Source organism: Saxophila tyrrhenica (genome assembly GCF_035928015.1).
Source record: "Saxophila tyrrhenica strain CCFEE 5935 chromosome Unknown scaffold_2, whole genome shotgun sequence".
In the NCBI taxonomy this organism is placed as follows: domain Eukaryota; kingdom Fungi; phylum Ascomycota; class Dothideomycetes; order Mycosphaerellales; family Extremaceae; genus Saxophila; species Saxophila tyrrhenica.
The window spans coordinates 120,976-145,773 of record NW_027041734.1 but is presented as its reverse complement, the minus strand read 5'-3'; the positions used below and the strand labels follow the sequence as shown (position 1 = coordinate 145,773).

General features: G+C 54.8%; 10 protein-coding genes across 10 annotated transcripts; 2 read left to right on the top strand and 8 right to left on the bottom strand.

Annotated features, from left to right (window-relative positions):
* Window positions 1–1,163: 1,163 nt before the first annotated feature.
* Window positions 1,164–3,677, bottom strand: LTR77_001107 (uncharacterized protein; the record flags this gene model as incomplete). The annotated part of the gene is made up of 3 exons (XM_064798369.1): window positions 1,164–2,906; window positions 2,969–3,133; window positions 3,186–3,677. The coding sequence occupies 3 exons, from the start codon at window positions 3,675–3,677 to the stop codon at window positions 1,164–1,166; spliced, it is 2,400 nt and encodes a 799-aa protein (XP_064662696.1).
* Window positions 3,678–4,661: 984 nt separating this feature from the next.
* Window positions 4,662–5,536, bottom strand: LTR77_001106 (uncharacterized protein; the record flags this gene model as incomplete). Its single annotated transcript, XM_064798368.1, has 3 exons — window positions 4,662–4,990; window positions 5,044–5,446; window positions 5,528–5,536. 3 exons carry the CDS (start codon window positions 5,534–5,536, stop codon window positions 4,662–4,664), a joined length of 741 nt encoding a protein of 246 aa, XP_064662695.1.
* A 516-nt stretch (window positions 5,537–6,052) lies between these two features.
* LTR77_001105 (uncharacterized protein) lies at window positions 6,053–7,523 on the bottom strand (the record flags this gene model as incomplete). The annotated part of the gene is made up of 3 exons (XM_064798367.1): window positions 6,053–7,203; window positions 7,256–7,365; window positions 7,450–7,523. 3 exons carry the CDS (start codon window positions 7,521–7,523, stop codon window positions 6,053–6,055), a joined length of 1,335 nt encoding a protein of 444 aa, XP_064662694.1.
* A 1,302-nt stretch (window positions 7,524–8,825) lies between these two features.
* gms1 (UDP-galactose transporter Gms1) lies at window positions 8,826–10,132 on the top strand (the record flags this gene model as incomplete). The annotated part of the gene is made up of 2 exons (XM_064798366.1): window positions 8,826–9,803; window positions 9,857–10,132. The coding sequence occupies 2 exons, from the start codon at window positions 8,826–8,828 to the stop codon at window positions 10,130–10,132; spliced, it is 1,254 nt and encodes a 417-aa protein (XP_064662693.1).
* Window positions 10,133–10,618: 486 nt separating this feature from the next.
* HFM1 (ATP-dependent DNA helicase MER3) lies at window positions 10,619–15,348 on the top strand (the record flags this gene model as incomplete). The annotated part of the gene is made up of 4 exons (XM_064798365.1): window positions 10,619–10,832; window positions 10,886–12,271; window positions 12,328–12,679; window positions 12,729–15,348. The coding sequence occupies 4 exons, from the start codon at window positions 10,619–10,621 to the stop codon at window positions 15,346–15,348; spliced, it is 4,572 nt and encodes a 1,523-aa protein (XP_064662692.1).
* Window positions 15,349–15,776: 428 nt separating this feature from the next.
* On the bottom strand, window positions 15,777–16,685 carry LTR77_001102 (uncharacterized protein; the record flags this gene model as incomplete). The annotated part of the gene is made up of 1 exon (XM_064798364.1): window positions 15,777–16,685. One exon carries the CDS (start codon window positions 16,683–16,685, stop codon window positions 15,777–15,779), a length of 909 nt encoding a protein of 302 aa, XP_064662691.1.
* A 1,044-nt stretch (window positions 16,686–17,729) lies between these two features.
* Window positions 17,730–18,284, bottom strand: LTR77_001101 (uncharacterized protein; the record flags this gene model as incomplete). The annotated part of the gene is made up of 3 exons (XM_064798363.1): window positions 17,730–17,756; window positions 17,814–18,139; window positions 18,194–18,284. The coding sequence occupies 3 exons, from the start codon at window positions 18,282–18,284 to the stop codon at window positions 17,730–17,732; spliced, it is 444 nt and encodes a 147-aa protein (XP_064662690.1).
* Window positions 18,285–19,881: 1,597 nt separating this feature from the next.
* Window positions 19,882–21,663, bottom strand: LTR77_001100 (uncharacterized protein; the record flags this gene model as incomplete). The annotated part of the gene is made up of 1 exon (XM_064798362.1): window positions 19,882–21,663. One exon carries the CDS (start codon window positions 21,661–21,663, stop codon window positions 19,882–19,884), a length of 1,782 nt encoding a protein of 593 aa, XP_064662689.1.
* Window positions 21,664–22,321: 658 nt separating this feature from the next.
* Window positions 22,322–23,287, bottom strand: LTR77_001099 (uncharacterized protein; the record flags this gene model as incomplete). The annotated part of the gene is made up of 3 exons (XM_064798361.1): window positions 22,322–22,408; window positions 22,464–22,928; window positions 22,985–23,287. The coding sequence occupies 3 exons, from the start codon at window positions 23,285–23,287 to the stop codon at window positions 22,322–22,324; spliced, it is 855 nt and encodes a 284-aa protein (XP_064662688.1).
* Window positions 23,288–23,674: 387 nt separating this feature from the next.
* LTR77_001098 (uncharacterized protein) lies at window positions 23,675–24,343 on the bottom strand (the record flags this gene model as incomplete). Its single annotated transcript, XM_064798360.1, has 2 exons — window positions 23,675–23,763; window positions 23,827–24,343. The coding sequence occupies 2 exons, from the start codon at window positions 24,341–24,343 to the stop codon at window positions 23,675–23,677; spliced, it is 606 nt and encodes a 201-aa protein (XP_064662687.1).
* Between the last annotated feature and the right edge of the window lie 455 nt (window positions 24,344–24,798).

Genomic DNA, 24,798 nt, shown 5'->3' with positions numbered 1-24,798 from the left:
TCAATAGGGGATGGAGCAAGAAAGACTTAGGAAAGCGAGCGTTGATGGCGACCTCGAGAAGACTTCTAGGACAAGGACAGAAAACGGTGATGCGAGACGATCTGGGTATATGGAAGGCACTTGATCAGGAGAGTTCCACTGCCGTAACCTACGCTTGGCTCAAGCCTCAGTGGTCAGGTCCGCGATGGAAGGACCGGATAACGGCAACGGTCGAGAGAGGTCATCCGTCGCGGCCATACCGGTATCAACAGCGGTCCAGGTGGTTTGCGGTCTAGCCGGGCGTTCACGATGTACATAGTCGAAAACAGAGTTCAGCCACGTGGATTTCGATCCGAGAAGTAGAGTCCCAGCGTGGTCTTTCCGCGGCGACTTAACCGTATGTTGTTGCTCGAGTCGCAGTACATAAGTTTAGCCGGGTTCGTGGCACCAGAGCTGGCTGTGCCCGGCGTGTGAACCATGGCTCTGATCGGCGTTCCTGGCTTCGGCCAACGTCGAGAGCACGACACGACTCAGAGACTGTCAAGACTCGCTGTTTGAGGCGATAAGAAAGCTCCATTGGGAGGCGACGGGATCCAGAATGGGTTCATAGGGGCTGAAGTGGTCCCGTCTTCAGATGCCCCTCTTGTGGAGATTGACTTAACGGTTGCTGGCGACTCGTCCGAGCGACATGCGAGCAGTGGTGGAGATATAGGCGGCGAAGGACGTGTAGTTACGGGCAATGCTTGCCCGCTCTTCGGTTGGGAGGCGCATGGAAGTGAGGTCGTGAAAGAGATGATGCGCTGCAAGGTATCCAGGCTGTCGATCGTGCATTCTGCGGGGGCGTTCGAGATCTGAGTCAGTGCCGTGGAATAGTTCAGGGGTGAAGTTGAGATAGCGTGGTATTATTGGCTTCCAAATGCCACGTGCGGATCTCAAAACTCTCTTTCAAGCCTCGATCCGGACGATCACATGTTCGTCTTTCAGCGGAATAGAAGGGGCCCTGACAATAAGTGCTGCTTACCCACTAGACAGCCTAAACACAAAATCAGATGCTGTCAAGTACGCACGGCGGAGGACCTGACAGTCGTATGCAACAACAGATACATGAATGCCTCATCAGTCTGCCTCGGCCACCTCTGTGCTTTCATGGCTACGAGCTATCTAAACCCCATCTGCATATCCACCTACAACTCCAACGGCTGCCCAAGCTGCTTACAAGGCCCATACGCCTGACAATCCCTCGCCGCCTCATACGTCTGATTAGCAGGCGGCTGAGGCCACTCCTCCAACATCGCCGCCTCGCCCGTCAACGTAAAGACAATCGTGTCCTGCGTCGGCACATCGAGCAGCATCTCGTACTTGCCTGGATATAACCAGGAATTACCTTGCGCGTCGCGGCGGGCGAGCTCGCCGAGATTGACTGGTAGGGTGGCAGTCGAGGTGGTGCCACCGGCGATGGAGAAGAGGCGTTCGTAGCTCGCGAGTGACTTGAGGGGGTAGGGCTTTGGACCTGCTGTTAACGACCGAACGAATGCAAGTGCGACGAAGTCGGAGGTCGTGCTGCCAGTGTTCTCGACGGAGATGGAGAGACTGCCGAGTTCGCATTTGTCTGGATGTTCTGCCGTGCAGGTCTCCAGTAAGTGCTGGATGCTGCGGTGGCAATTATTTTCGACGGAGCCGTGGCCGAACTTTGCTGTGAAGGTGGTGTAGTGCATACCGTAGCCGTACGGGATGATAGCGTCGGGGTACCACATGTAAGTCCGACCGGGGTTCTGATCGCCAGGCTGGAGGTTCATGTTGAGCAGAGACACTTCGTCAACGTACTTCGACGGGTACTGCGTGACTGGCAAACGACCCGCTGGCGCCACAGCTCCAGTCATGATGTCGAAGACTGCTGGCCCGCCGTCTTGCGAAGGGTAGCCGGCCCACAGGATGGCATTGATGTTATCGTTGTTGAGCAATGGCGTGTCGTCGAGCTGGTCTCCCAGCTGCGCAACAATACATGGCTTCCCCAAGCCGCAAATAGAGTCGATGAGGGAGAGCTGAGACTGCGGCCAAGCGATCTGGTACCTGTCCAGTGCCTCTGCCTCAACAGACCAGTCAATGCCACCGAAGTACAGCACAACATCAGCCTTCTTCGCTGCCGCAATGGCGTCCGCCGTCCAGTTGCCGTGCGTCGCGGTTTCGTTGATCGGTCCAGTCGCATAGATGTAGTTAATTCCGAGTTGATCCGCAGCATACAGAGGACTGTGGAAGTAAGGCGGCGGTCCAGAGTACCCGCCCTGCATCTGAGACGTCGCATTGGCCCACATGCCGATCATCGCGACAGTCATACTCTTCTCGAAGGTCATTGGCAGGATCCCGTCGTTCTTCTTCAGCACAATTCCTTCAGTCGCCGCTTTTCGGGCAAGAGTTTGAGCCTCCTTGGTGTTGACCTGATCCCAGCCAATGCTCCTGTACGGGCTTGCACTCGCCGGGTCGAAGTAGCCAGCAATGATCAGGGCCTCGTACTGCCTCTTTAAAGCACGATCGATGACGGCCTCGGACAGCAAGCCCTTGTCGTACGCACCCTCGACTGCAGTCCTGTTGAACACTTCACAGACCTGGTCCGTCCCGGCGTTGTATGAAGCAGCAGCAGCTTCTTCAGGTGTGCTGACGTACTCATGGTTCGTCCATATGTCGAGAATGGCGTTGCAATCACTCGTGACGTATGGATGGTCTGGCTTGTCCCAGCCCCAGTGTTTCCTAAGGATATCGTCCATGATGTAGCTGTCTGCACAAGCTGGTACGCCATTGATAGCATTGTAGCTGCACATGATGCTGCCCACCTTCGAGTCTCGCGCACATTGCTGGAACGGGGGCATGTAATAACCTGCGAGATCTTCGCTGGTGATCAGGGCGTCGAAGCCGTACCGGATGACACCGTCCTGCTTGCGGCATCAGCACGGCGTCTTCGATCGGCAGACCATGCAATTCGGTCGGTACTTACCCAAATCTCCATGTCATAGCCAGCAAAGTGCTTACACGTAGCAATCAATTTCTTGTGCTTCGGGTTATGACCGCCCTCCAGCCCAAGGATCAAATGCTTCACATATTCCATAATGCGGAAAGGGTCCTCGCCCGGTGTCTCCGAGCCACGTCCCCATCGCGGGTCCTACATCCATTAGCACCTACCCTTGATTCTGCTTTGCCTGCCGGAGACATACCTTATAAGGGTTAATATTCGGCGTAAAGAAATCCAACCCCGCCCTCCCAGCATTCGAAAACGCCCTCGCCTCCGTACTGATAGTCGTAGCAATATCCAACACCAGCTGATCATCAAAAGCAGAGGAGAAAGTAATCGGCATCGGGAACGAGGTAGCGTAGCTGTACTCCCCACTGTCCGAGAAGTTGACGCCAGGGCTGCCGGCTACGCCGTGTAGAGCCTCGCTCCACCACTCGTACTTGCCCAGACCTAGGGAACGGGAGCCATTGCTTCGGTCGACGAGGTTCTGGAATTTGTCGTTTAGTGGCATAGCGGCCACGAGAGCAGCGGCGCGGTCTGCGGGGGAGGCGGAGGTGTCGCAGACGGTGTTGTCGGCGAGAGGGCCATTGTCACAGTCTGGATACTCGAAGTGCCAGGTGAAGCCGAACTGGGCGGTGGCTTGGTGCGCAGAAGTCAGAAGCAGCGCTGCTGCTGGGATGGATAGGTAGTGCATCTTGCGCAGTACACTGCCGGCGAGGGTAGGCGAGAGGCAGACTGTGGTCAGATAGGCTAGAAGGGAAGTAGGACAAGTCTTATACTTACCTTCTCACCGTTCATCAATCACACCTACCTTGTCGGTCGATCATCAACAGGCACAACAGAGCAAATCCATAGCCGGGCGAGGCGAATAGGCTGTTCAAACCAAGAAGTTCCAGCAATCACCACAGAGCAGCGTCTCCGCACTCTGCGGGGTTGCATGTTGTGTCTCCATCATTGTCAACCAGCTTAGGGTGGAGCGGTGTTGTGTCGCTTCGGAGCTTCCTGTTCCTGACGAGCGTGCCGTGAGACGAGAAGGGGGAGGTGAAGTTGTCCGGCAAATCAATTTTAGCCGGATGATCATCCGGCCCGTAGGAATGCTTCCCACTTCTTGGGTTGGAGAAGAGGGTGACATTGTTGTGCAGTACATGTAGTATCCAAGCCATGCCGCGGTTGAAGAGGCGCTCGCATTGGTGCTTGGGTTGCTTGTATTCGGCGTAGGAGCATCGAAGACTGAAACAACCATCCACAGCAGGATCGGCCTGGGCCACTCAAAGCTATGCCATCGTCATCACTCACGACATTGTTTGGTACAGACGTTGCAAGCAGAAGCTTGACCGCACCGCATCCCTTCGTCGGGCGTTTCTGGGCACCTCACATTCATCGACTGGATAGATGAAGCGTCATCTTGTTCGCGATGGCCGCGACATGGCCACGGGCGGATGGTCACGAGGAGAGAGCACCGTGAAGCGAAGGATGGTATGCAAAGCAAAGGTATGGCACTCACTTCTCATCAGCACCTTTTCATCATTTTGGGCCTCTATCTATATCACACCACCCTCGTCGTAGCTTCCAGTATGGCGGGCCATGCTTTCATGTCATTCTCATCCATCATATCTCATCAGCAGCAGCAAGAGGGAGCCAGAGGCCCAATCTCGGAAGTCGGGGTCAAGTTCAACGCTTAAGCCTCAATCTTCTTGAGGACCTCGGGCCACTCCTTCCAGTCGTACATCACCACCTTGGCGTTGCACGTGTCGGTGAGGGTCTTGGCCATCTGGTCCATCTTCTCCTTGCCCTCCTCGATGTTGTAGATGCCGACGTAGGCGACGAGCGGGATGTTGGCACGCATGGCGGCGGTGGAGCCGGACTTGCTGTCCTCGACGGTGACGCACTCCTCCGGCTTGACACCGAGCTCCTTGCAGGCGTGGAGGTAGATGGCGGGGTCGGGCTTGGAGGATGGTGGGTTGAGGGAGGAGGCGGCGGAGTAGACGTGCTCGGGCTTGAAGAAGCCTGGAGAGGCGGTCAGTCGGGACTTCAAAAAGAGCTTGGACTGGGATACGTACGCATGAGGTTGCACTTCTCGAGCGAGGCGACGACACGCGGCTTAGCAGAGGTCGAGACGACGGACATCGGGTAGCCCTGGGCCTGGATCCACTCGAGCTGCTCGGTCACACCTGGGCACTCGGTGCACTTCTGGGAGAGCTTCTTGGTGACCTCGCCAAGCTCACGCTCGACAAAGTCGTCCTGCTCCTCCTTGGACATCTCGAAGTTGTGCTTCTTCTGCAGCCCGACGAGCATGTTGCGGAAGTTGTGGCCGACGAAGTCCTCGAGGAGGGAGTCGGTGTCGTAGGTAGCGTCGATGTTGTGCTTCTTCATGACCTCGTTGGTGAGATCGGCACATGCTTCGAAGGCGAGGCGCTCCGACTGGCAGAGCGTGTTGTCGCAGTCGAGGAGGACGTACTTGACCTGTGGGAAGGGTGAGCATGAGTGCTTCGAGCTCCAATGGCTTCTATCGAGAATGGTAAAGTGACGGTGAGGGAGACGAACCTTGCCCATATTGGCGGTTGTGGTTTTGGTTGTTGTATCGGTTTAGGTGAATTATATTGGGGTCTATGAGAGCAATTGGAGTCTTTGCAAGTCTTTAGATGTTGTGTCGAAGGAGTAGAAGAAGAAAGGTTGAGGAGCAATCGAAAATTGGAAGTTACCTTATACTGCAGGGACAACGCAAACACCTGATTTTGGCGGGGCAGTTGCAGCGGACAATCGGTCCGTGCCTTGATCGCCCACGTGCAAGACTAATAAGTGAAGGATGGAAGTGAACTAGAAGCACGAGCATGTGAAGGGCATGTTCTTGATGGATGGTACTCGCAAAGCTATACCGTGAAGATGTTCCTACGCTCAACGTCCTCGGGACTTTCAGTTCGTCTCGCTGCGTGAGAAGCCAGCCAGCTCTCTACGGGCTCATCGACGCGATATTGCAAGCCGATAGAAGTCGCCATATCATAGGTATCGTAAGTCGTCTAAGAAGAACGTCGCCTCATCGATGGTTCCCACTCAGTCCTCCTCGTCCCACTAAATTTGCTTCGGACTGCTCGACAGCTTCGTCGCCTCAAACGCATGCCACTTCTTCAAGATCCGCTCTATCTTATCCAACCCAGCCTTCAACGTCTCCATCTTCGGGCCATATGAGACCCTTACATAATGGTGGCAAGGCGAGTCGAACAGATCCCTCCTCCGACTCGGGTTGAGATCGAAGAAGATCCCTGGGACAACAATGACCTTCTGCAGCAGGCACGCCTGAAAGAAGTTCAGGCCGTCGTTGATCCCTTCCGGCAACTGCTCGAGGTTGAGCCAGAGGTAGAACGTGCTGTTGGGTGTGTAGTCGAGCTTGAAACCCATGGCTTCCAGTCGACCGACGACGTAGTCGCGCTTCATGCGGAAGTGTGTCTGCAGGGCCTTCATCTCCGCGCGGACTTTCGTCGGCTCGAGCATGGAGACTGCGGCTTCTTGGAAGGGCACGTTGGTGCCGCCGTCGAGGTAGGAGCCGCACGAGCCGATAGCTTTGATGAACTCCTTCGGCCCGACGATCCATGCTACGCGCCAGCCGGGGAGGCGGAAGCGCTTCGTTAGGCCGTCGATGATGAGCACGTCGTCTGCGTCGACGTCCTCGATGTTGTCGGCTGCGCTGATGACGGCGCCATCGCAGTTGGTGGTGTAATTATAGCCGCAGTAGAACTCGTCCATGATTAGGGTGGCTCGGTCGCGGCAGAGATCCTGGATGTGCGCAAGTTCCGGGTTGGCGACCATGTTTCCGGCAGGGTTGCGAGGGTTTGAGGTGATGATGACGGATGTGCCGCGCTTGATCTCGTCTTCGATCTTCTCGGCGTGCATCTTGTAGTGGTCCTTCTTGTCCAACGGGATAGGGACGGCTGCGAAGTTCCTAAACAGGCTCAACATCTCGTTGTAGGCCGTGTAGTCTGGGACGAAGAAGCCAAGGTAGGCATTGCCGAGGACGGCAGCGATGCGGATGAGCCCAGCCCTGCCGCCGGGAACGATACAAACGTTCTCCCAAGTGTACTTCGACGGTTTGTCCTTGCGGTGGTGGGCGTTGTACAGCTCGGCGACGGCTTTGCGGAGTGGTTTGATGCCTGCTGTAGGGCCATACTCGCGGCTGTTCACAGAGATGTTGAGGCTGTGTGGTCGCTCGAAGCATCCCTCGATATCTGCATTCTCATGTTAGACGACGGCCTTGGATATCAATGAATCAAAACTCACCATCATCAACCTGAGGCGCTCCCTGGCCGAGATTTGCCCATTTGCTTGGGTCTTCGAGCAAGCCATACTCGGCGGCTCGTTCGGTGCACCAGACCACGCCGGTCGATGCTCTGGATGGGTCGAGACCTTTGGACAACACATCAAAGAGTCAGTAGATGGCTCAAATGCTCTCATTCAACTCCGCCAATACCAACAGCCCAGGGGAAGATTTCGAGCCGTTCGATGAATTCGCAGATGCAGTCAATGCCAACGGATCTACATCCGGCATCTGCTACATGAATTGCTTGGAGTGACGAAGCGTACCTGCATGTGGCTTGTGGCCCTCGTGCGCCTCACGAAACTGTCGATGGATGGCGGAGTTGAGTTCTGTCCAGACGTCAGTCGCTCGTCATGCAATCTTCAAGAGAATTGTCCAGACCATTGACTGTGGGAGCTCTGACTGTGGAGAAACGGCGATCTGGCGGGACGTCCACGCTTCCCCTAGAAGCTCGATTTGTGGAGGACGTCATCTCGTCGTTAGGTTGGCCGGAACACAATAGAGATGTGGCAGAGTGTCTTGGCTAGGCTTGGAAGGTCTTGAGAAGGAGTACGAAGGGAATATGAGAGGCGAGATACCTAGGCGGTGTGGGATACGAAGTGAGGTCTGCATGAACGATGAGCAAGCCTCGAAAAGCAAAGATGCAACTTCCCGCGGTGATCGACGCTACCTGGTCGACTGCCTTGCGTGGTGAGACCTCTAGAGCATGCCACGTTACGCTCTTGCTGCTGTTGGCGAGAGCATGCCTTCATAAGGATGGCGCCAATCCTCGACATGCGCTGTCAGAGCGCGAGCGTGTCGGTGGCTTTCGAGCTGGCTAGGATCTGAAACCTGCTGCTGCTGCTGCTGCTGTTGCTTCTCCTCGTGGGTCCGTAAAGCAGCTGGCTTCAAGCATTGCTGCGGAGGTGGAACAGCAGTCGAGGACACGGAGAACGAAGGCCTATGTCTTTGGTGTGAATTTGTAGAACCCAAGAGACGCAAGAAACATAAACAAGGCAGTTCTCCAGTACAGCAACTCGCGTGTAGAACTACCCCTGCGCGTCGTCGATCATTGATCTGCCCACGGCGCGCGGGAAACCGGTAAAGCACCCAATACCTGGGGCTAGCACGAGGTGGCTTGCACTTCTCGAAAGCTCAAAGCGCTACCTGTACAAGATCACGGGACTCCAACTTCTCCTCTTCCTCTTACAGTTGGTGACATTCCTTGATTCTTCCAGCTGTTTGAAAGTGTTTGGGTGTCAGGGAGCATTTCAGGAGCAACCGGCATTGCTGCATAGCGAAAGAGCATATTCTCGATCTACGAACGCTTTCTCCCGGTTGCTCGACTACAACAAATAGCGGACGTAGGAGATGGAGTCGTCTTCGCGGTCAGCAGGCGGAGGGGGAGGAATATCATGGAAACAATTCTCAATCGCAGCCGTACGTAGTCGACAGTGGTCGACAATGGTATAACCAGGCAGCAAGTTTCTAATGTCTTTGCAGCTCACACTCCAAAACTCGATCCATATCCTCGTCCTTCGATACTCGAGAATCATGCCCCTGGTTGACGGCCACCGATACTACCCATCCACGGCAGTCTTCCTGAACGAGCTCGTCAAGCTCACCATCTCCCTCACAATGGCACTCTACAACATCGCAACAGATCCGAAGACGCCGGACACATCTACCGCAACCGGGTTGTTTGCAGAGTTGACAAGAGCTGTGTTCACGGGTGACAGCTGGAAGATGGCTATACCGGGCATGCTGTTCACATTGCAGAGCAGTCTGCATTATGTTGCGCTCAGCAACCTGGATGCTGCTACGTTTCAAGTCACAGATCAGCTGAAGATCCTGACCACTGCGGTGTTCAGCGTGATGATTTTGGGAAAATCGCTCAATAGCCGCAAGTGGCTCAGTCTCTTGCTGTTGATGGTGGGCGTTGCGATTGTCCAGATCCCAACAGGTCCTGCGCACTCAGAAGTTCTTTCGATGAAAGATCTGAAAGATGGCACGGCTTTCCACGAAGGGCGAAGAATATGGGACTTGGAAGAAGCTGGCCACGAGGTCGCGCAACTAGCAAAGCGCTCCGCGACGTATGAAGGCATTGAGGAGGACACCGAGCTCACATACCCGCCCATGAACTCGTCCCTCGGGCTGGCGGCAGTGCTGCTGTCCTGCGTCACCTCCGGTCTGGCCAGCGTTTACTTTGAGAAGATCCTGAAAGAGCACAGGGGAGAACGTTCCGCGACAGTCTGGGTCAGGAATGTTCAGCTTTCCTTCTACTCCCTGTGGCCGGCACTCTTCATTGGCGTGATATTTTGGGATGGCGAGCATATCGCGAAGACAGGCTTTTTCGCAGGTTACAACTCGATTGTGTGGACAAACGTGCTCGTGCAAGCCGCTGGCGGCATTCTGGTGTCGTTTGTGATCAACTATGCGAACAACATCACCAAGAACTTTGCGACGAGTATATCTATCCTGATCAGCTTTCTGGCGAGTGTAATCTTCTTCGATATGGAGATCACGATGCTCGTGAGTATCCTTGGATCTACTTCTGCCATCAGTGGGAAGCTAACAAGTCCCAGTACGTCCTCGGAACAGCAGTCGTCATCTCCGCCGTCTACCTCTACAACCAGAGCTCCAGCTCAGACGAGACACATACACGGCCGCCCCAGATCAGAGTACCCGACATGGAGAAGTCCGGAGAGTCAGGCTACTTCGATCTCGAGTCTGTTGTGGCACCAGCAAGATCTCCCCTGCGCACCACGGAAGCTCTCACTTCCAGCCGACCGACTACGCCGAATATTGAGAGGCGTCCTCCGAAGACTCCGGACTTGCGGAGTGCGAAGAGGGAGTGGTAAGATCAGGCGTTCGGGATTGGCGTTTTATGATACCCAGGACAGACATGCGATGAAGGTGGTGGGTGTAGGATTACCTTGAGATTGAATGTACTACTTCACGCTGCTTTTCGAGCAGGAGCTGCAGCTATCAGGGGCCATCTTGTCATGGTCGAGGTCATATACAGGTGGGCAGCTGAGCAGGAGGCATGGTAGGAGTGACACTGTTCTGCTGGAGAGTCCTTCTCTCTGTAAGTACGACTTTCTTCGCTGACTGCGCACTCGCTTGCATCTCAATCAGAGTCGTGGGCTGCAGTTACAGAGCTCCGATCAAGCTCATGTCACTCGCTTCACATGAGGAAGGCACGATGGGTGCAGTTGCCTTGAAGCTTATTTCGACCTCACCACTACTCGCATCTTTGCAAAGCCTTCATTCAGCGTTTGTATCAATGCGACTTGGGTGGAGGTCAATATTGTGTGGTCGAGCTCTCCGGCGGGTGTACAGCAGCTATGGACGAGAGCATATTCAACAACCTCGACCGGCTTGAACGAGCCGACCGCGCTGCGACGCGTCCAACTCGCGACGTGTATAACAACTCCAGCACTGAATACTCCGCATACGATGGGCCGAGCATGGCATACGATGGCCCGGCTTCTCATCGGACCAACCGCCCACTTGAAGGGTATGATCTCGACGAAGCGCCGATGACTTTGGACTCTTTCGGTGAGTGATTGCACGAATGGTGAATGGGCCATGGTGGCACTGACAGCAAGCAGACGAGCAGCTACTGCGGCAGCCAGACTACAATAGCCGACAAGGTCAAGCGGCCTTGGGCCGTGCCAGGCTTTCACTACCGCCGGCCGCACATGCTCGGACGCAAGACTATGCACCTGTACGACGCGGACTCGACTTGTCACGGTTCGCACTCGACCAGAGTCAGCATGGGCCTTCCACGTCCTCGCCCATGGAACCGGTGTTGCCATCGAGCCCGAGTTTTAGAGCCAGCCAGCGGCAGCCAGCTCCAGTGGAGCATGGAAGGTTGAATCGCTCCCATCAGCGGAGAAAGCTTCTAGAGGCCGAGTACGATGAGGTTGGCTACGAGCCTTTCACAGCAGAGCAGCTGGACGCCGAGGAGAGCTACATGATGCCGCCGGCCCCTGAGATCGGCTTTCGACCCAACTATGCCGAACCACAGCAGAACAGACCACCGAGACAGAGCTCCAGGCAAGGCCCGGTTGTCCAAGGCATTAACTTGGTGTCCACACATGCACTTCCAGATCGCTTGCGCGCTATCTTTCCGTACCCGCTGTTCAACGCTGTTCAGTCCAAGACATTTGACACAATCTTCAATACCAACGCCAACTTCGTGCTCTCAGCTCCCACGGGAAGTGGCAAGACAGCCGTGCTTGAGCTCGCCGTCTGTCGCCTGATCAGCACCTATGCCACTGACTCATTCAAGATTGTCTACCAGGCGCCCACGAAATCCCTCTGCGCTGAGAGGCAGCGGGACTGGCAAGCGAAGTTCGGCACTCTGGGTTTGGAGTGCGCCGAGTTGACTGGCGATACCGATACTTCACATCTCCGTAACGTCCAGCAAGCCAGTATCATCATCACCACTCCAGAGAAATGGGACAGCATGACCCGAAAATGGAAGGATCACCAGCGTCTCATGCAGATGGTGAAGCTGTTCCTCATTGACGAGGTCCACATTCTCAAGGAAGACAGAGGCGCGACGCTCGAAGCGGTCGTCTCTCGCATGAAGTCGGTTGGCTCTGATGTTCGCTTCGTTGCACTGAGCGCCACTGTACCGAACTCAGACGACATTGCTGCTTGGTTGGGCGGGGATCCGATGAATCCTCACACGCCAGCAATGCGAGAGCGATTTGGAGAAGACTTCCGTCCAGTTCGATTGAAGAAGCATGTCTGCGGCTACCCGTCAACTTCAAATGACTTTGCCTTTGAGAAGAGCCTCAGTGCTAAGCTGCCTGAGGTCATCAGCAAGTGGTCACAACGGAAGCCGATCATGGTATTCTGCTTCACCAGAGCGGCATGCGGCGAGACTGCGAAGATGCTTGCGAGCTGGTGGTCAACGAACTCGCCAAAGGACAGGTATTGGTCATCGCCTCGCAAGCGGATCGTAGTCGGAGACAAGGATCTCCAAGGTGAGTCCAAAACTCAGTGCTGGTGACTAGTCTCGGGAAGCTGCTGACTTCTCCAGACACCATTTCGTCCGGCGTAGCCTTCCACCATGCTGGCCTTTCGATGGACGATCGCAATGCAGTGGAGAGGGGCTACCTCGAGGGGGAGGTGAATGTCATATGCTGTACCTCTACGCTGGCAGTGGGCGTCAACTTACCTTGCCACATGGTCATCATCAAGAACACGGTGACCTACCAGGGCCCAGCAGCAGGCGGCTGTAAGGAGTACTCAGACCTCGAAATCATGCAGATGCTTGGACGTGCTGGCCGGCCACAGTTCGACGACAGTGCTGTTGCGGTGATCATGACGAGGCAGCAGAGGGCGTCGCACTATGAGAAAATGATATCTGGGGAAGAGATTCTTGAGAGCTGGTGAGTTGAAGCCCTGCTGTCGGATCGCAACAGGTACTGACCACGCCAGCCTCCACCGCAACCTGATTGATCACCTCAATGCCGAGATTGGGCTTGGTACGATCAGCAGTGCTTCTTCCGCGCGGAAATGGCTGTCCAGCACGTTCCTCTATATCCGCCTCAAAGACAATCCAGAGCACTACAAGATCGATGGCGACGGGTCAAACCGCAACCTGGAGGACCGATTGGAGAAGATCTGCAGCAATGGCATCGCGGCGCTTGAAGAATACGACCTAGTGCGCGTTGCACCCAGACTCAGGTGTACGGAATTTGGTGATGCAATGGCCAGGTACTACCTTCAATTCGATACGATGAAAGTGATCATGGCCCTGCCTGCCAAGGCAAATATCTCTGAGATCCTGTCTGCCGTCGCACAGGCTGCGGAGTTCAAAGAAGTGCGGTTCCGGTCTGGAGAGAAGCCAATCTACAAGGACCTCAACAAGAACACCTCGATCAAGTTCCCGATCCCCATGACTCTGGACCTTCCGGCACACAAGATATCACTGATCATACAGTCGGTGCTAGGAGCCATCGAGTTGCCGACCGAGGACTACAAACACACACTAGAGTACAATACAGCAAAAGCCAGCATCTTCCAACATGCCACACGCATCATTCGATGCATTGTCGACTGCCAGCTCTATCTGGAAGATGTAGTCACAACCCGCAACGGTCTTATGCTCGCTCGTAGCATTGGAGCTCAGGTGTGGGACGATTCACCCTTGCACATGAAGCAGCTCGAAGGCATTGGTCTCGTCTCGGTTCGGAAGCTAGCAAACGCGGGTATCATGTCTGTCGAAGAGTTGGAGAATACTGAAGCTCACCACATCGAACGAGCGCTCTCGCGCAACCCTCCGTACGGTCAGACGGTACAGGCGAAGGCGAAGGCATTCCCGAAGCTTCGGATATCGATCAAAATGGTCGGAGAGCCTCACGTCAAGAAGGGCGAGCATGTGGCCATTAAGATCAAGACCGAGATCGGCTTCCTGAACGAGACAGTACCTGACTTTTTCCAGCGCAAGCCAGTTTATATCTGTCTGCTTGCGGAGACATCCGATGGCCACAAGGTCCATTTCGCTCGCATCAGTGCGAAGAAGCTGAGCAAAGGGCAGGACGTACTCTTCGAAGCACACTTGACGGATCCAAAGCAGTCCATTCGTGCGTATGTCATGTGCGATGAGATAGCTGGGACAATGCGGCATGCAGTGTTGACGCCAAACATACTTGCATTATCCTTCCCTGCTCGCAAGATGGACAAGGATGCTGAACAGCGCAAGGCTGCTGATGCGATCGCACCGAACACAGCTAAGCGAAGATTACCCGCCGAAACGAAAAGAGGTGTCCAGGACGACGATGATGAGGACGAGTTTGCGGACCCGGACCTCAATGACACTGACTTCGCTGTGGCGGAGGCAGGCAGTTTCATGGACATCGACGCTTTCGATGATGCGCCATCGAAAGGACCCAAGCCGAAGAAGCGTAAGACCACCGACACGCCAGCGACAGATGAGAATTTCGAGCCGCAGAGACTACCGAACGGGAAGTGGGCGTGCAAGCATGCGTGCAAAAACAAGAACACGTGCAAGCACATGTGCTGCCGCGATGGACTTGACAGCAAGCCAAAGCCGCCAAAACCAAAAGGGGAGAAGAAGGACGCTTCGGATGCGCCCGACCCAAAGCAGACACAATTGAAGATGTCAGTGGCAAAGAAGGCAGGCCCATCGACACAGCCCGGTCAGTCAAACAGCAAAGTTCCGGCAACGCAGAGCCAGGCCAGTGTCAGGCCGAAGGCGAAGGCGAACGACTCGATGGAAGCCCGCGACCTGGATCGCTTACACAACAGCATCAAGAGCAAGACCCCAGCTGTGCCGACTCTTGCTTCGCGTCAATCCGGGGCCTCCGCCAGCGCGCCTCAACAGAAGGCAGGCAAGGCTCGCTTGAGCTTCGTCGAAGCCGCACGACACGCTGAGGACGACGATATGAGCGACTATGGGAATGAGAGCTGGACATCCAACGACCTGCCGGACGTCAGTAGTCTTGCTCCGACACAACTGGGCGCTCGCAATGGCGTATCAGATGGCAACGATCTAAAGATGAGCGGGGCAGGAGATCGGTCTACCATGGGCGAGGGCGATGTTTCCGAGCCTCTCGCTGGCGGTGACGACGTCGATGCTGCAGCAGACTTCGATTTCGACTTCCTTACCAACGACTACAGCTTCGAAGACAGCGACGGCTGGAGAGACGAGCCATCTCCGGATGACCAGTCTACCAGGGACAATCAGGACGCTACTTCGAAGCCGACGGTTTTGCCACGGACGTCCAATGCCATCTTTGTTGGAGATAGCTCGGACTCAGTTGCCAACGCCTTGCCTACCGTCAAGAGTGGAGACGCCAAACAGCGTACCACGGATGCTGCGCAAGATAAGTCGAGCGACAGCGTCACCTTTGGCCGCCACAAAACGAGTCAGAACGAGGTCATGTATCAAGGGTATCCGGGTCAGGTAGCTGGAGCAGACCGCGGCGTTGCACATCAAACCGAACCGCCAGCAGCAGATAAAGAGGCAGACGATGCACTTGCATGGTTCAAGGAGAAAATTGGTGGAGAAGACATTTTCAACTTCGTCGACTGAGGAGAAGGCCGAGGAGGAGGATTTGCTGATACCTGTGTCCGAACTTGATCATTTGCTATCAGTTGGCTTGCCCGTTAGCATGTACAACGAATATTGGTGATGGAAAGAAATCATTATGGCTTTTGTACGATTTGCAGCATCTAGCAATAGCAAGATAACTTGGCTCCATTCTGATTTCAATCTCGCTTGATCAAAGAAATGCAAACTCGTCCTCAGTGATGCCCATCTTGCAGTCTGAAAGCATGAGCACCTTTTTGAACGCCCGCCACGATTCCCTCATGCCGTCACGCTAGAGAAAGCAAACAGATCAACGCAAGTCCCGGTTCCAACCAACGCCTCGCTAAAGTCTTGATGGTAGTCATATCCTCTTCGCCCTCCCTTCATTCATCAGTCTATCTCGTTCCCACCGCCGCAACTTCCCCCCTGCCCTACTTCTTGGAGTAATCCTTCAGAATGCCCAACATATGCGCATTCGTCGTCTTGCCCCCCTTCCGATTCACCCTCCTCTTCTCCTTGCGCTTCGGCTCCGTCTTCCGCACCTCCTTCACCTGACTCGTCGGCGTCAACCCGGCCTTCTCCAGCTCGTTCCTAATCTCCGCCTCGCCGGCCGGTAGCTTCGTCTTACTCCATACGTCGACGAAATCCGCGTCGATCTTCTGCGGCAGGCCCGTGTGCGAGTTGAGGATGTGGTAGGATGGCGAGTCCGGGTAGATGGTGCGGGGTGAATTGTCCTTCTTCCAGCGCGTGATGAGCACGAAGCCTTCGCGCTCCAGCTGGTCGAGGGAAGCGGTGCAGTCGGGCCAGCCGTCTTTGAGATCCTTGACTGCGATGCCGGAGGCGGAGCGCGTGGCCATGATGCCGAGGTAGTCTTTCAGCTCTTCGGCGTTGGTGACGGGGATTTGCGGGCGGTATTTGAAGCTCTCCTTGCCGTTGGGTGATTCGGCGCGGGGGACGTAGGTGGCCTGGTCGCTGTCGCGGAGGGCGCGGCGGATGAGGGGGATGTGCTTTTGGGCGTCGGTGGGGAGGGAGAGGTAGCTGATGAGGTTGTCGAAGGCGATGGGGGCGGGTGATTTCTCTTTGAGGTATTGGACGGCGGTGTAGACTTGCGTCATGAGCTCGGCTCCGCTGTGGCGCGTAGCCAGGGCGGCGGCGGCTGCTGGCGTGCCTGCTTTGGTGTCGCTGAAGGCGGCGTCGTGGGTGCGCTTTGCTATGCCGTCGCTGGGTTTGGGGGTTGTGGTGCGCGCGGGGGCGTTTGTTGGGCGGGCATGTTGGACGTTGCGGGCGGTGGCGTCGGAGAACTCAGTTCTGAACTTCGCGAGGGAGGCGTTGAGAGCCATGGTGTGTTGTGATTCGAGGTTTGGCCGTAAAGCGTGTGTATGAAGGCCCAGAGGATTCAGTCAAGAGGTCCAGGCCAAGAGAAGGTGGGCGTCGCTTTGTGGATGGTGGGGCATTCACAGTCGTACAAGTGAATGTGTGAAGATACGCTGTGTTCCCACGGCGGTGAATGTGGATGTGAAGAGGAAGTGTTGGTGAGCAAACAGCAGCAGCAGTCATCTTTGGGATCGTCGCCAAGATATATGGCGCGTGCGCTAAGTTACCGCTTTTGGTCACGCACGAACTTCAGGTGAATCGAGAGGTCCTCCACTTCCGTTACCAACTTGCAGATATCGAGCACCTGCTACTACAACCAACGACTCCATACAAACGCTATGGCAGATCAAGTGTTGTCGTCTTCACCAAGTCAGTACTCATCCATAACCAGCTTCGGATCTGCCTTGCTACTTCAGGCGGCGATTCACGACTCTCTTCTGACGGACGCTAGGAGGTACCACGATATCCTTCGCTATACTGACATCTTTGCCACTATCATAGCTCCTTTCCTCCAAACCAGACTTGCCACACTCCTCATCGCAGGCATCGTCGTCTTCATCACTTGGAACTACTACGACGAGAAAGAACATGAGCATGAGTTACTCCGCGAAGAAAGGGGTATACCAAAACCCTGATGCTCTCTACATCTATTCCTTAATACATAAGCGAATGTGAACACGCGGGCAAGCGAACCCTCAGCCCATACCTGATACAACTTATTCTCATCACTCTCTTTCAGCTACCCTTCTTAACCGGTTTGACGATTCGATCTGTTCAAGGTATCTAGTACTCTGTGAGAGGAGTAACTTCGTCCATTCACACCTATCGTACAAAGCGGAGGTGAGCCACACGCTCCAATATATACAAGTAAGGGGTCGATGCAAAGGTATCCAGACCCGGTTCTATCTCTATCTCTATGCTTTTCTTTATCCTTCTATCCCCAATGCACGCTCAAAGTATGGTTACAGCGCTTCGACCAACACCGGCAAATGCTCGATCCCGGATCCCGTCTAGACGTACTTGCACATCATGGCAACCTGTGACTTCGGTCAGCAATCGCTTTCGGGAGAAGATATCTTTTTTTGGAAGCTCACCATCAGATCGAACAAACCAATGGCCTCCACGAAAGCGAAGCCCAGAATGGCGTAGGAGAACAGCTGGCCACGCATCGACGGGTTCCTCGCAACGCCGGAGAGCAGCGCGGCGAACACCAGTCCGATACCGATACCAGCGCCGCCAAGACCGATGGCTGCTTGGCCCATACCCAGGTTCTGCGAGACCTGGACGAGAGCGTTGGCCATTTCAGAGGAGTAGGCGCGGCTGGCCTGGAAGGCGAGTGGGGAGCCCTTGGTGCGGGCGGCGTTGAGGAGGGTAGAGGTGCGCTTCATTGTGGTGAAAGCGGTGTTCTGGCGGGTGGCGGCTGGAGGAAGTCAGCTTGCTAATCCACACATACGAAGTATCTTTGAAGCTTTACCAGAGTATGCACGGCTGAGCTTCTGCACCTGCTGCGTCTTGAGCATCGGACGTGCAGCCTTGATGGAGCTCGAAGCGGCCATCGATGCCATCTTTGGCGCAGCAACACGGAGAGAGGATGCCATTGTAAGGACTGTGTTTTGGTGGTTGGAGGTATGGGAGGTGTTCGATGGTATGCACAAGGAGTGGAGATGTGGGCTGTCGTGAAGATGCAGAGAGAATGCAGAAAGAAGTCGCAGAAGCAAGAGAAGAAAAATTTCTTGTCAATGGATGTCGGGTGCCAGCATAGGGGAGGAACGCTTGGTCCACCCGGCCAGAAGATAGGAAAGAGTTGTTTGGTACTTATCACTAGCCTCATCCGTCCCGAATGTTCCGATGGTATGGGTCCTCGTGATGGCACGGGTTCAGTCATCTTCATTCCTTGGGCCATATCACATGCATCTGACAGGCAGGTCCATCACGAGGTCCTCGTTGTTGGCCTTCGCAGGACGAGCTCACGGCGCAGGTTACATGCGCTTCCATCAACGCGAGATGCAGCGTGTCTTTCGCCACTCTTATCGACAACTGGTCATGTCCCACAAGTTCTTGATTCGACGCCGTATCAAGTGGTTGCTGGAATGATGGGTGTGCTCCTGGCGGCCTGTGCTGCTATCCATAAAAATTTTGGGCCAGCGCTCGAGCGCTGCTGCAGTCCAGTCCGTTCCGATTTCACCCGAAAGGTTGATGATGGCTGCATCGCAGGCGACATGTGATTCTCCTTTGTTAGCTGCAAACATGCAGGCCATCTGAGTCAGACTGTATTGATGGCTGCCTTTTGCATACTCGCGATGGCATTGCGACGTTATCCAGCCCAAAAGAAGTCAACACACGAATTTATCGATGAAGTGAAGTCAAAGCCAGCACGGCGATCCCGACCCAAGTCCCGGCACCCAGACCCAGGGCAATTAGCAAAGTGGGCCAGTAGAATCATCGACGTGCCTTCTACTGATGCCCTCCGTGCACTGGCGAGATTTGGCCGATGGAAAATGTCTGTGTCTTTTTGCTGTCCGTTTGAAGTCATGTCCCGATGAAATGGAGCCTTCCCGCTGCCCGCGAGGCTCTTGCCGGCGCCAGTGCGATCTTAGCGTGCTGCTTATTTTGTGCTCAGGAGACCCTGCTGGCAAGAAACCGGTATAGAATCGATGTGCACCCCTGGTTGGGCTTCTAGAGCGTGAGCGTGTGGCGGCGTCTAACAGGCCGTCGCAGAATTAATAGGGGGTCAAGGGGACGCTGGCAATCTGACCGCTGTCTGTTGATGCGGACGGACCGGTGTCTTGTCAAGAATACTGTTGAAGCATTGCTTTCATACATAGACAGGCACCGGCTAGCGGTCTAGCAATGTTCGCGGACAATGGAGCAGCATTGAGATATATAGGTTGAAGTAAGAGAATATAAGAACGTTTGCATTGAAAGCGAACGTGGAAATGGAGTAGCCGAGGATGTCGAAGACTGGTCTTGGCACAAATATACCCATTGCTTGAGACGTGAATGCTGACGCGAGTATGGATGAACATCAGTTGAAGATGTAAGTTTATACAAGAATGCCTCTCCCGAGCCCCAAACAACCAGCTCGCCCGAACGCTCCATCTAGTAGAATTACATGTCTTTTCTCTATGTTTCTCTCCCGTAATCTCTGTCGAATTCCAAATCTCAATTCGTCTGCACCCACTGCGAAACCGTCACCACCGACGAATACACCATCGCCACAACTCCAAGACACAACAGCGCGATATCGAACGCCTTCTCTGATGCCGTCTCCGCCATTCCCTTGAAATGCAGATAAGGTGGGTAGATGTAGACCAGCGGCACGCAAGCGAAAGCTCCGATGAGCGCCACGAACTTGTCCAGGTCACTTGCACCGATGATAGCGATGAGACCGCACAGGACCATCATGGCCGCTCGCAGGGCATTCTTCTTCCATTTGATCGCCGCGCTTTTCCTGCCAGATGCTCGCTCCCCGAAGAGGTGCGTTTCGATGATGCGGACGGCTGGGAAGAGTTGTACTGGCTCGCCCACGAGCACCGCCATGGAGTACAGGAACTGAACGGCGTTCACCAGTTTGCTGTCCTGAGGGAAGTTCGAGATGATCTGGATCTTGGTCTCCTCGCCGAACGTTGCGTAGCACAGGGCTCCGACCGAAGTGAAGATGACCGTGACGATAAGCATGACCAGGTAGAGGAGGTAGCTGAACTTGTGCGGCTCTCGCATGGATGATTGAATGGGCAGAATGAGCCCGATCCCTTCAAAAGTGAAGATCGCAGAGCCAATCGTAAGCGTGAATGAAGATGGGTTGAACAGAGTGACAGTCGGTGCAATGCCTCTTTGTGAGATTGCGGAGATATCGTACCACCAGATGTAGACCAGGCCGATTCCAATGAAGACGTCTGCCAGTAGAGCGGCAGGTCCGAGCTTGGAGATGTTCCGAATGAGGGCCAGAGGTACCAACACCACGAACTGGATGGCAATCAGAGCGTTCACGCCAAAAGGTTGTTTGCTCGGAACAGAGGTGACAGCATTAGCAAAGGCCAGTAGATTTTCGGCGGTGAAGATGAGTCCAGCGCATACGAAGCCGAGCTGCGACATCGTAATGGAACCCAGGATAATTGATCGTAACTTTGGTCCACCAATCTCCAACCCAAGTTCACCGTACCCTCCTCCTCCATACCTCTTCCGGCAATGCAGAAGCAGCCGGAAGCATACAGTGGTGACAATGGAGACAGTAATCAGAGTGATAGAGGAAAACAATATTCCACCATTCCGGAACGCCTTGGGCAGGAACATGATGCCGGTTCCCACGAAAGCCTTGAGGAGGGTGAAGAAGGTCTTGGTGGTGCCGGCGTCTCCCTCGCGCTTCATGCGCTTGGAGCTCTTCCTCCGACCCAGCAGCGGTCTCCTCTCGCTGGGCATTCCATCATCTTGGTCACCATCTTCAATCGCAGATTCATCGTCAGTATCAGTGTCCGCTAGATCCTCACCGGCGAAGCTTCCATACAGCTCCAGGAACGAGATGAAGTTCTTGGTCACAGGCTTGGTGTCGTTGCTCATCATGCTCCGCTCTATGCTTGGGCGCCGCTGCTGGATGTACTGCCGACGGAAACCACCCGGTTGCAACTGTTCCTGGGCAGTCCGGTAGGCCGTAGGTCCCAAGGCCGGACTTTGTTTCGCAGAGAACGTGTTGGCTCGCTTTGGCATAGTGCCACGCGCTTTGATCCGGAAGATATCGCGGTGCACATCGCCACCCTGCAGGAGGAGTGAAGACTGCTCTGTTGGCTCTTCAGACTCCCTTCGTTCCAGTGGAGTGCTTCGTTCCTCCCCTCTCTCGTTGCCATTCCATGCTACCACCTCCGGCGTCGCCGAGTAGCCTTCGGGAAGATGTCTGTCGACGATTTCCGCCTCCCTGCGGCTTTGCTCGCTGTTAGGGGTGTCCGCCATGGCTCCGCCGGCCAGAGACTCCAGCCCGTGGGCAGGTTTTTAGGTGAGTATTCGTGGAGAGATGACCTAGGTCCGTGGAGCGAGTCGTAGATGTCGAGAGCAAAGAAAGCACATTTTTCGTGGCAGACGATGATCGGAGGTAATGTCGCCCCCACGCCTTTCGGGCGGCGTTCGGCAAGGGTGTGGCGGTGGCGGTGCATCAATTCAACTTCAACTTCAATGTTCAAGCCATGGTGCCACAGGATTTCGAGATACCAACGGCTCCATAGGAGCACGGAGAGGACGAAGGGCCATTGAAGTGTGACGTATGCCGTCACCGTTAGCGACGAGGAGAATGCACGGGTTTAGAAAGGCTGCTCTTCTGGCTGGTCGTACTTCGGCTGAGCCCATCGCTGCTTCGAGCTGAACTCAGTTGCTCTTGAACGACATACGCCCACCGCATCGCACAATCCCATGGCCTTTGTAACAACTCTATCATCAAGAACTTCAGAACGACATAGCAGCATGTTGATTGCGGCAGAGAAGGCGAAGCGCTGCAGACTGAATCACTGATACCTGCTATCCAACCCTGCATTTCAAATCGGATCGACAGAACCACTTTCAGTTTCTCCCCTCGCCATTGCCAGCCTCGCGATGAAGCACACCCTTCAGACCATCCTTATCGCCCGCCTTCAACGCTCGGCTGATCACCTATCTCGATGAGCAGGTTCGGATGGGCATCGACGCAGCCCCGCTCGAAGTATGCCTGTGAGAATGAACAATCAGCACGATAATGACGGGAAAGGCCATCTGTTTCTTACAGTAACCGAGCGGATAATCTTCTTTCTGAAGATCTCACTGTGCTGAATCAACAGCCAGGCTGCGCCGCGGACATTTGGAGTGTACAGCATCGGCTTGAACCCTTCGTCGTCCCAGCTGATGACTTCCTTGTCAGGCCAGAAGGGCGCTATCCACCGCCACTCTTCTTCCGGATATCTGTCGCGCAATATGCGAGTCAGTACGCCCAGCGTCTCATGATTGTTGACGGTCCGCCGCAGGACGAATTGGAGGTTGCCGATGTCAGCGACTTCGGCGCTGACAGCTTTCTTCCACGAGAGGTATGCAACATCGGACCAGTGCTTGAGAGGCGTGAGGTGGTTCTTCTCATCGTCCCACATGAACCCATTGAGTCCCTCGTTGCCCGACGAGTCCAGACCATCGTTTGCGAAGGCGAGGATGACGCCCGCTTCCGGCAAGAAGACGTTCTGGTAGAGAGCGTCTGTGGCCTGCAGCAGAACTCGTTAGTACATCCAAGCGAGCACGGTGGTTGCGTTCAACTTACCTTGTAGACATGACCTTCCGGCAGATCCTCACTGGAGATGGTGGTACCATGCCGCCACATCACTTGAGTCCCCTTGGCTCCTCGCAAGATGTGGTCGATGCCATCAATTATGCCGAAATCCTCACCCTGCTTCGCCGATGAAGCTTGCTCGACCCAGCCGTAAGCTTCCAACATCTCCCACTGGTCGAACCGGGACTTCGCATGCTCTCCAGCTGCTGAGGGAGACTTCAAGTACCGCCAAAGCTCGCTCCCCTTGGCGGTGAAATGACCGTACTCGTCATCAAGGGCAGGGCGAGGGTCCATCAATGCTTCTGGCTCGAGTGGAAATATGGAGCAGGTCGTTGTGTGCACGGCAGTACCAATGTTCTATCCAGCGATGCGATTTCGGTATCTTCTTGTAGAAACACAGCAGCCTGGCGATCCAGCGGGCATTTTGTACTCCCAGAGCAGGACTCATGATTCTGATAACAATGAAGTAGACTGACACATCGATGTGTCCATGTTTGCTCAAGCTTGACTATGTCTCGAGCCATGAGCAGTCGTACAAAGGCCTGACGTGAGATACATCTCTGAACTCCAGACCAGATGAGAGACTGCCAGGAAGCACCAGGCGCATCCACAGGAGTCCATAGCAAACACCGCATGGACCGAGTCCAGCCTGCCGGTAGATGGCAAGCCACCCTGCACATCCTACGCAAGCCCCTGCTCCTCCAGCTTTGCGATCTTCTCCCTGAGCTTCTCCTTCTCCTTGTCCGTCAAGATATCCGCATTATCCTCCCCTGCACCACGATATCGTCAGTAACGTCTGAAATCCAACGACCGCCCACACGCCATGCACGTACCAAAAATCCACCACCCCTCCGCATCACCACCCCTGTCCTCGTCCGTAAAGTCCTCCCAACCCATATTCCCGATGTCAAGATTACACCACATGGAATAAACATCAGCCCACGGGACGCGACACTTGTTATAGTCCTTGGTCAATTCATCGGTCTCGTCGTCAAAACGCTGCTCAGCAAAGACAACAGTCCTGTTCTGCACGCCCTCGTCGTCCAGGAGCAAGAACATCGAAGGCGGGTCCTCGTGGTTGACGTCGCGGACCCAGCCTTCGACGTCCGAGATGGAGGCGCCGGTCCATGCGTTGGATAAGTCAGCTTTCACCGGCACATCAGTAGGCTCGGGCATGCGGTTGTGCTGTGGTGGGGGATCTCCTAGAGCGTATGCATTTCTTGCCGTGACGAGGTGCGCCACTTTGTCTATGCCGTTTCTCTGCTGATCGCCGAGATGGAGGAGGAAGCGGTTGATGAGTTTGTGGTCTGCTAATGGTGCAGTCACGAAGAGTAGGACGGAATCGTCCATGATTAGTTTGTTGAAGGAAATGGATGTTGAATTCAGTGTTGAATGAGTGAATGTCAAAACAGGTTTTGTATTGAATGTTGCGTGCCCCGCAGATCCACGTGTTGCCTGCTTGCCGCCTTGCGGCTCATTTACAACTGAAGTCTGCAATTTCAACGGCTTCTCATGTCACGCATAGACGTCACAATTGCTCCAAAGGAGCTGCGTTACGATCGCCGTATCTTGTTCTCTTGTGCTATTGATCTTTGGGTTGGTTGGACCGCGCTTGCGGTTCGTAAGTCGCAAAGCATTCGTCTGTCAAATTCTTAGATTGGCCGTGACTAATAAATCTACCTGTAGCCACCCTCGTTGTCTTGCGCACTTGTGCGTCGCCTTCGCCAGGGAGACGTCGCTCGAAGAGTGAAGGATGAACGGATGTGGGGTGATTTTAAAACTTGACTTATTAGGGTAATATACAC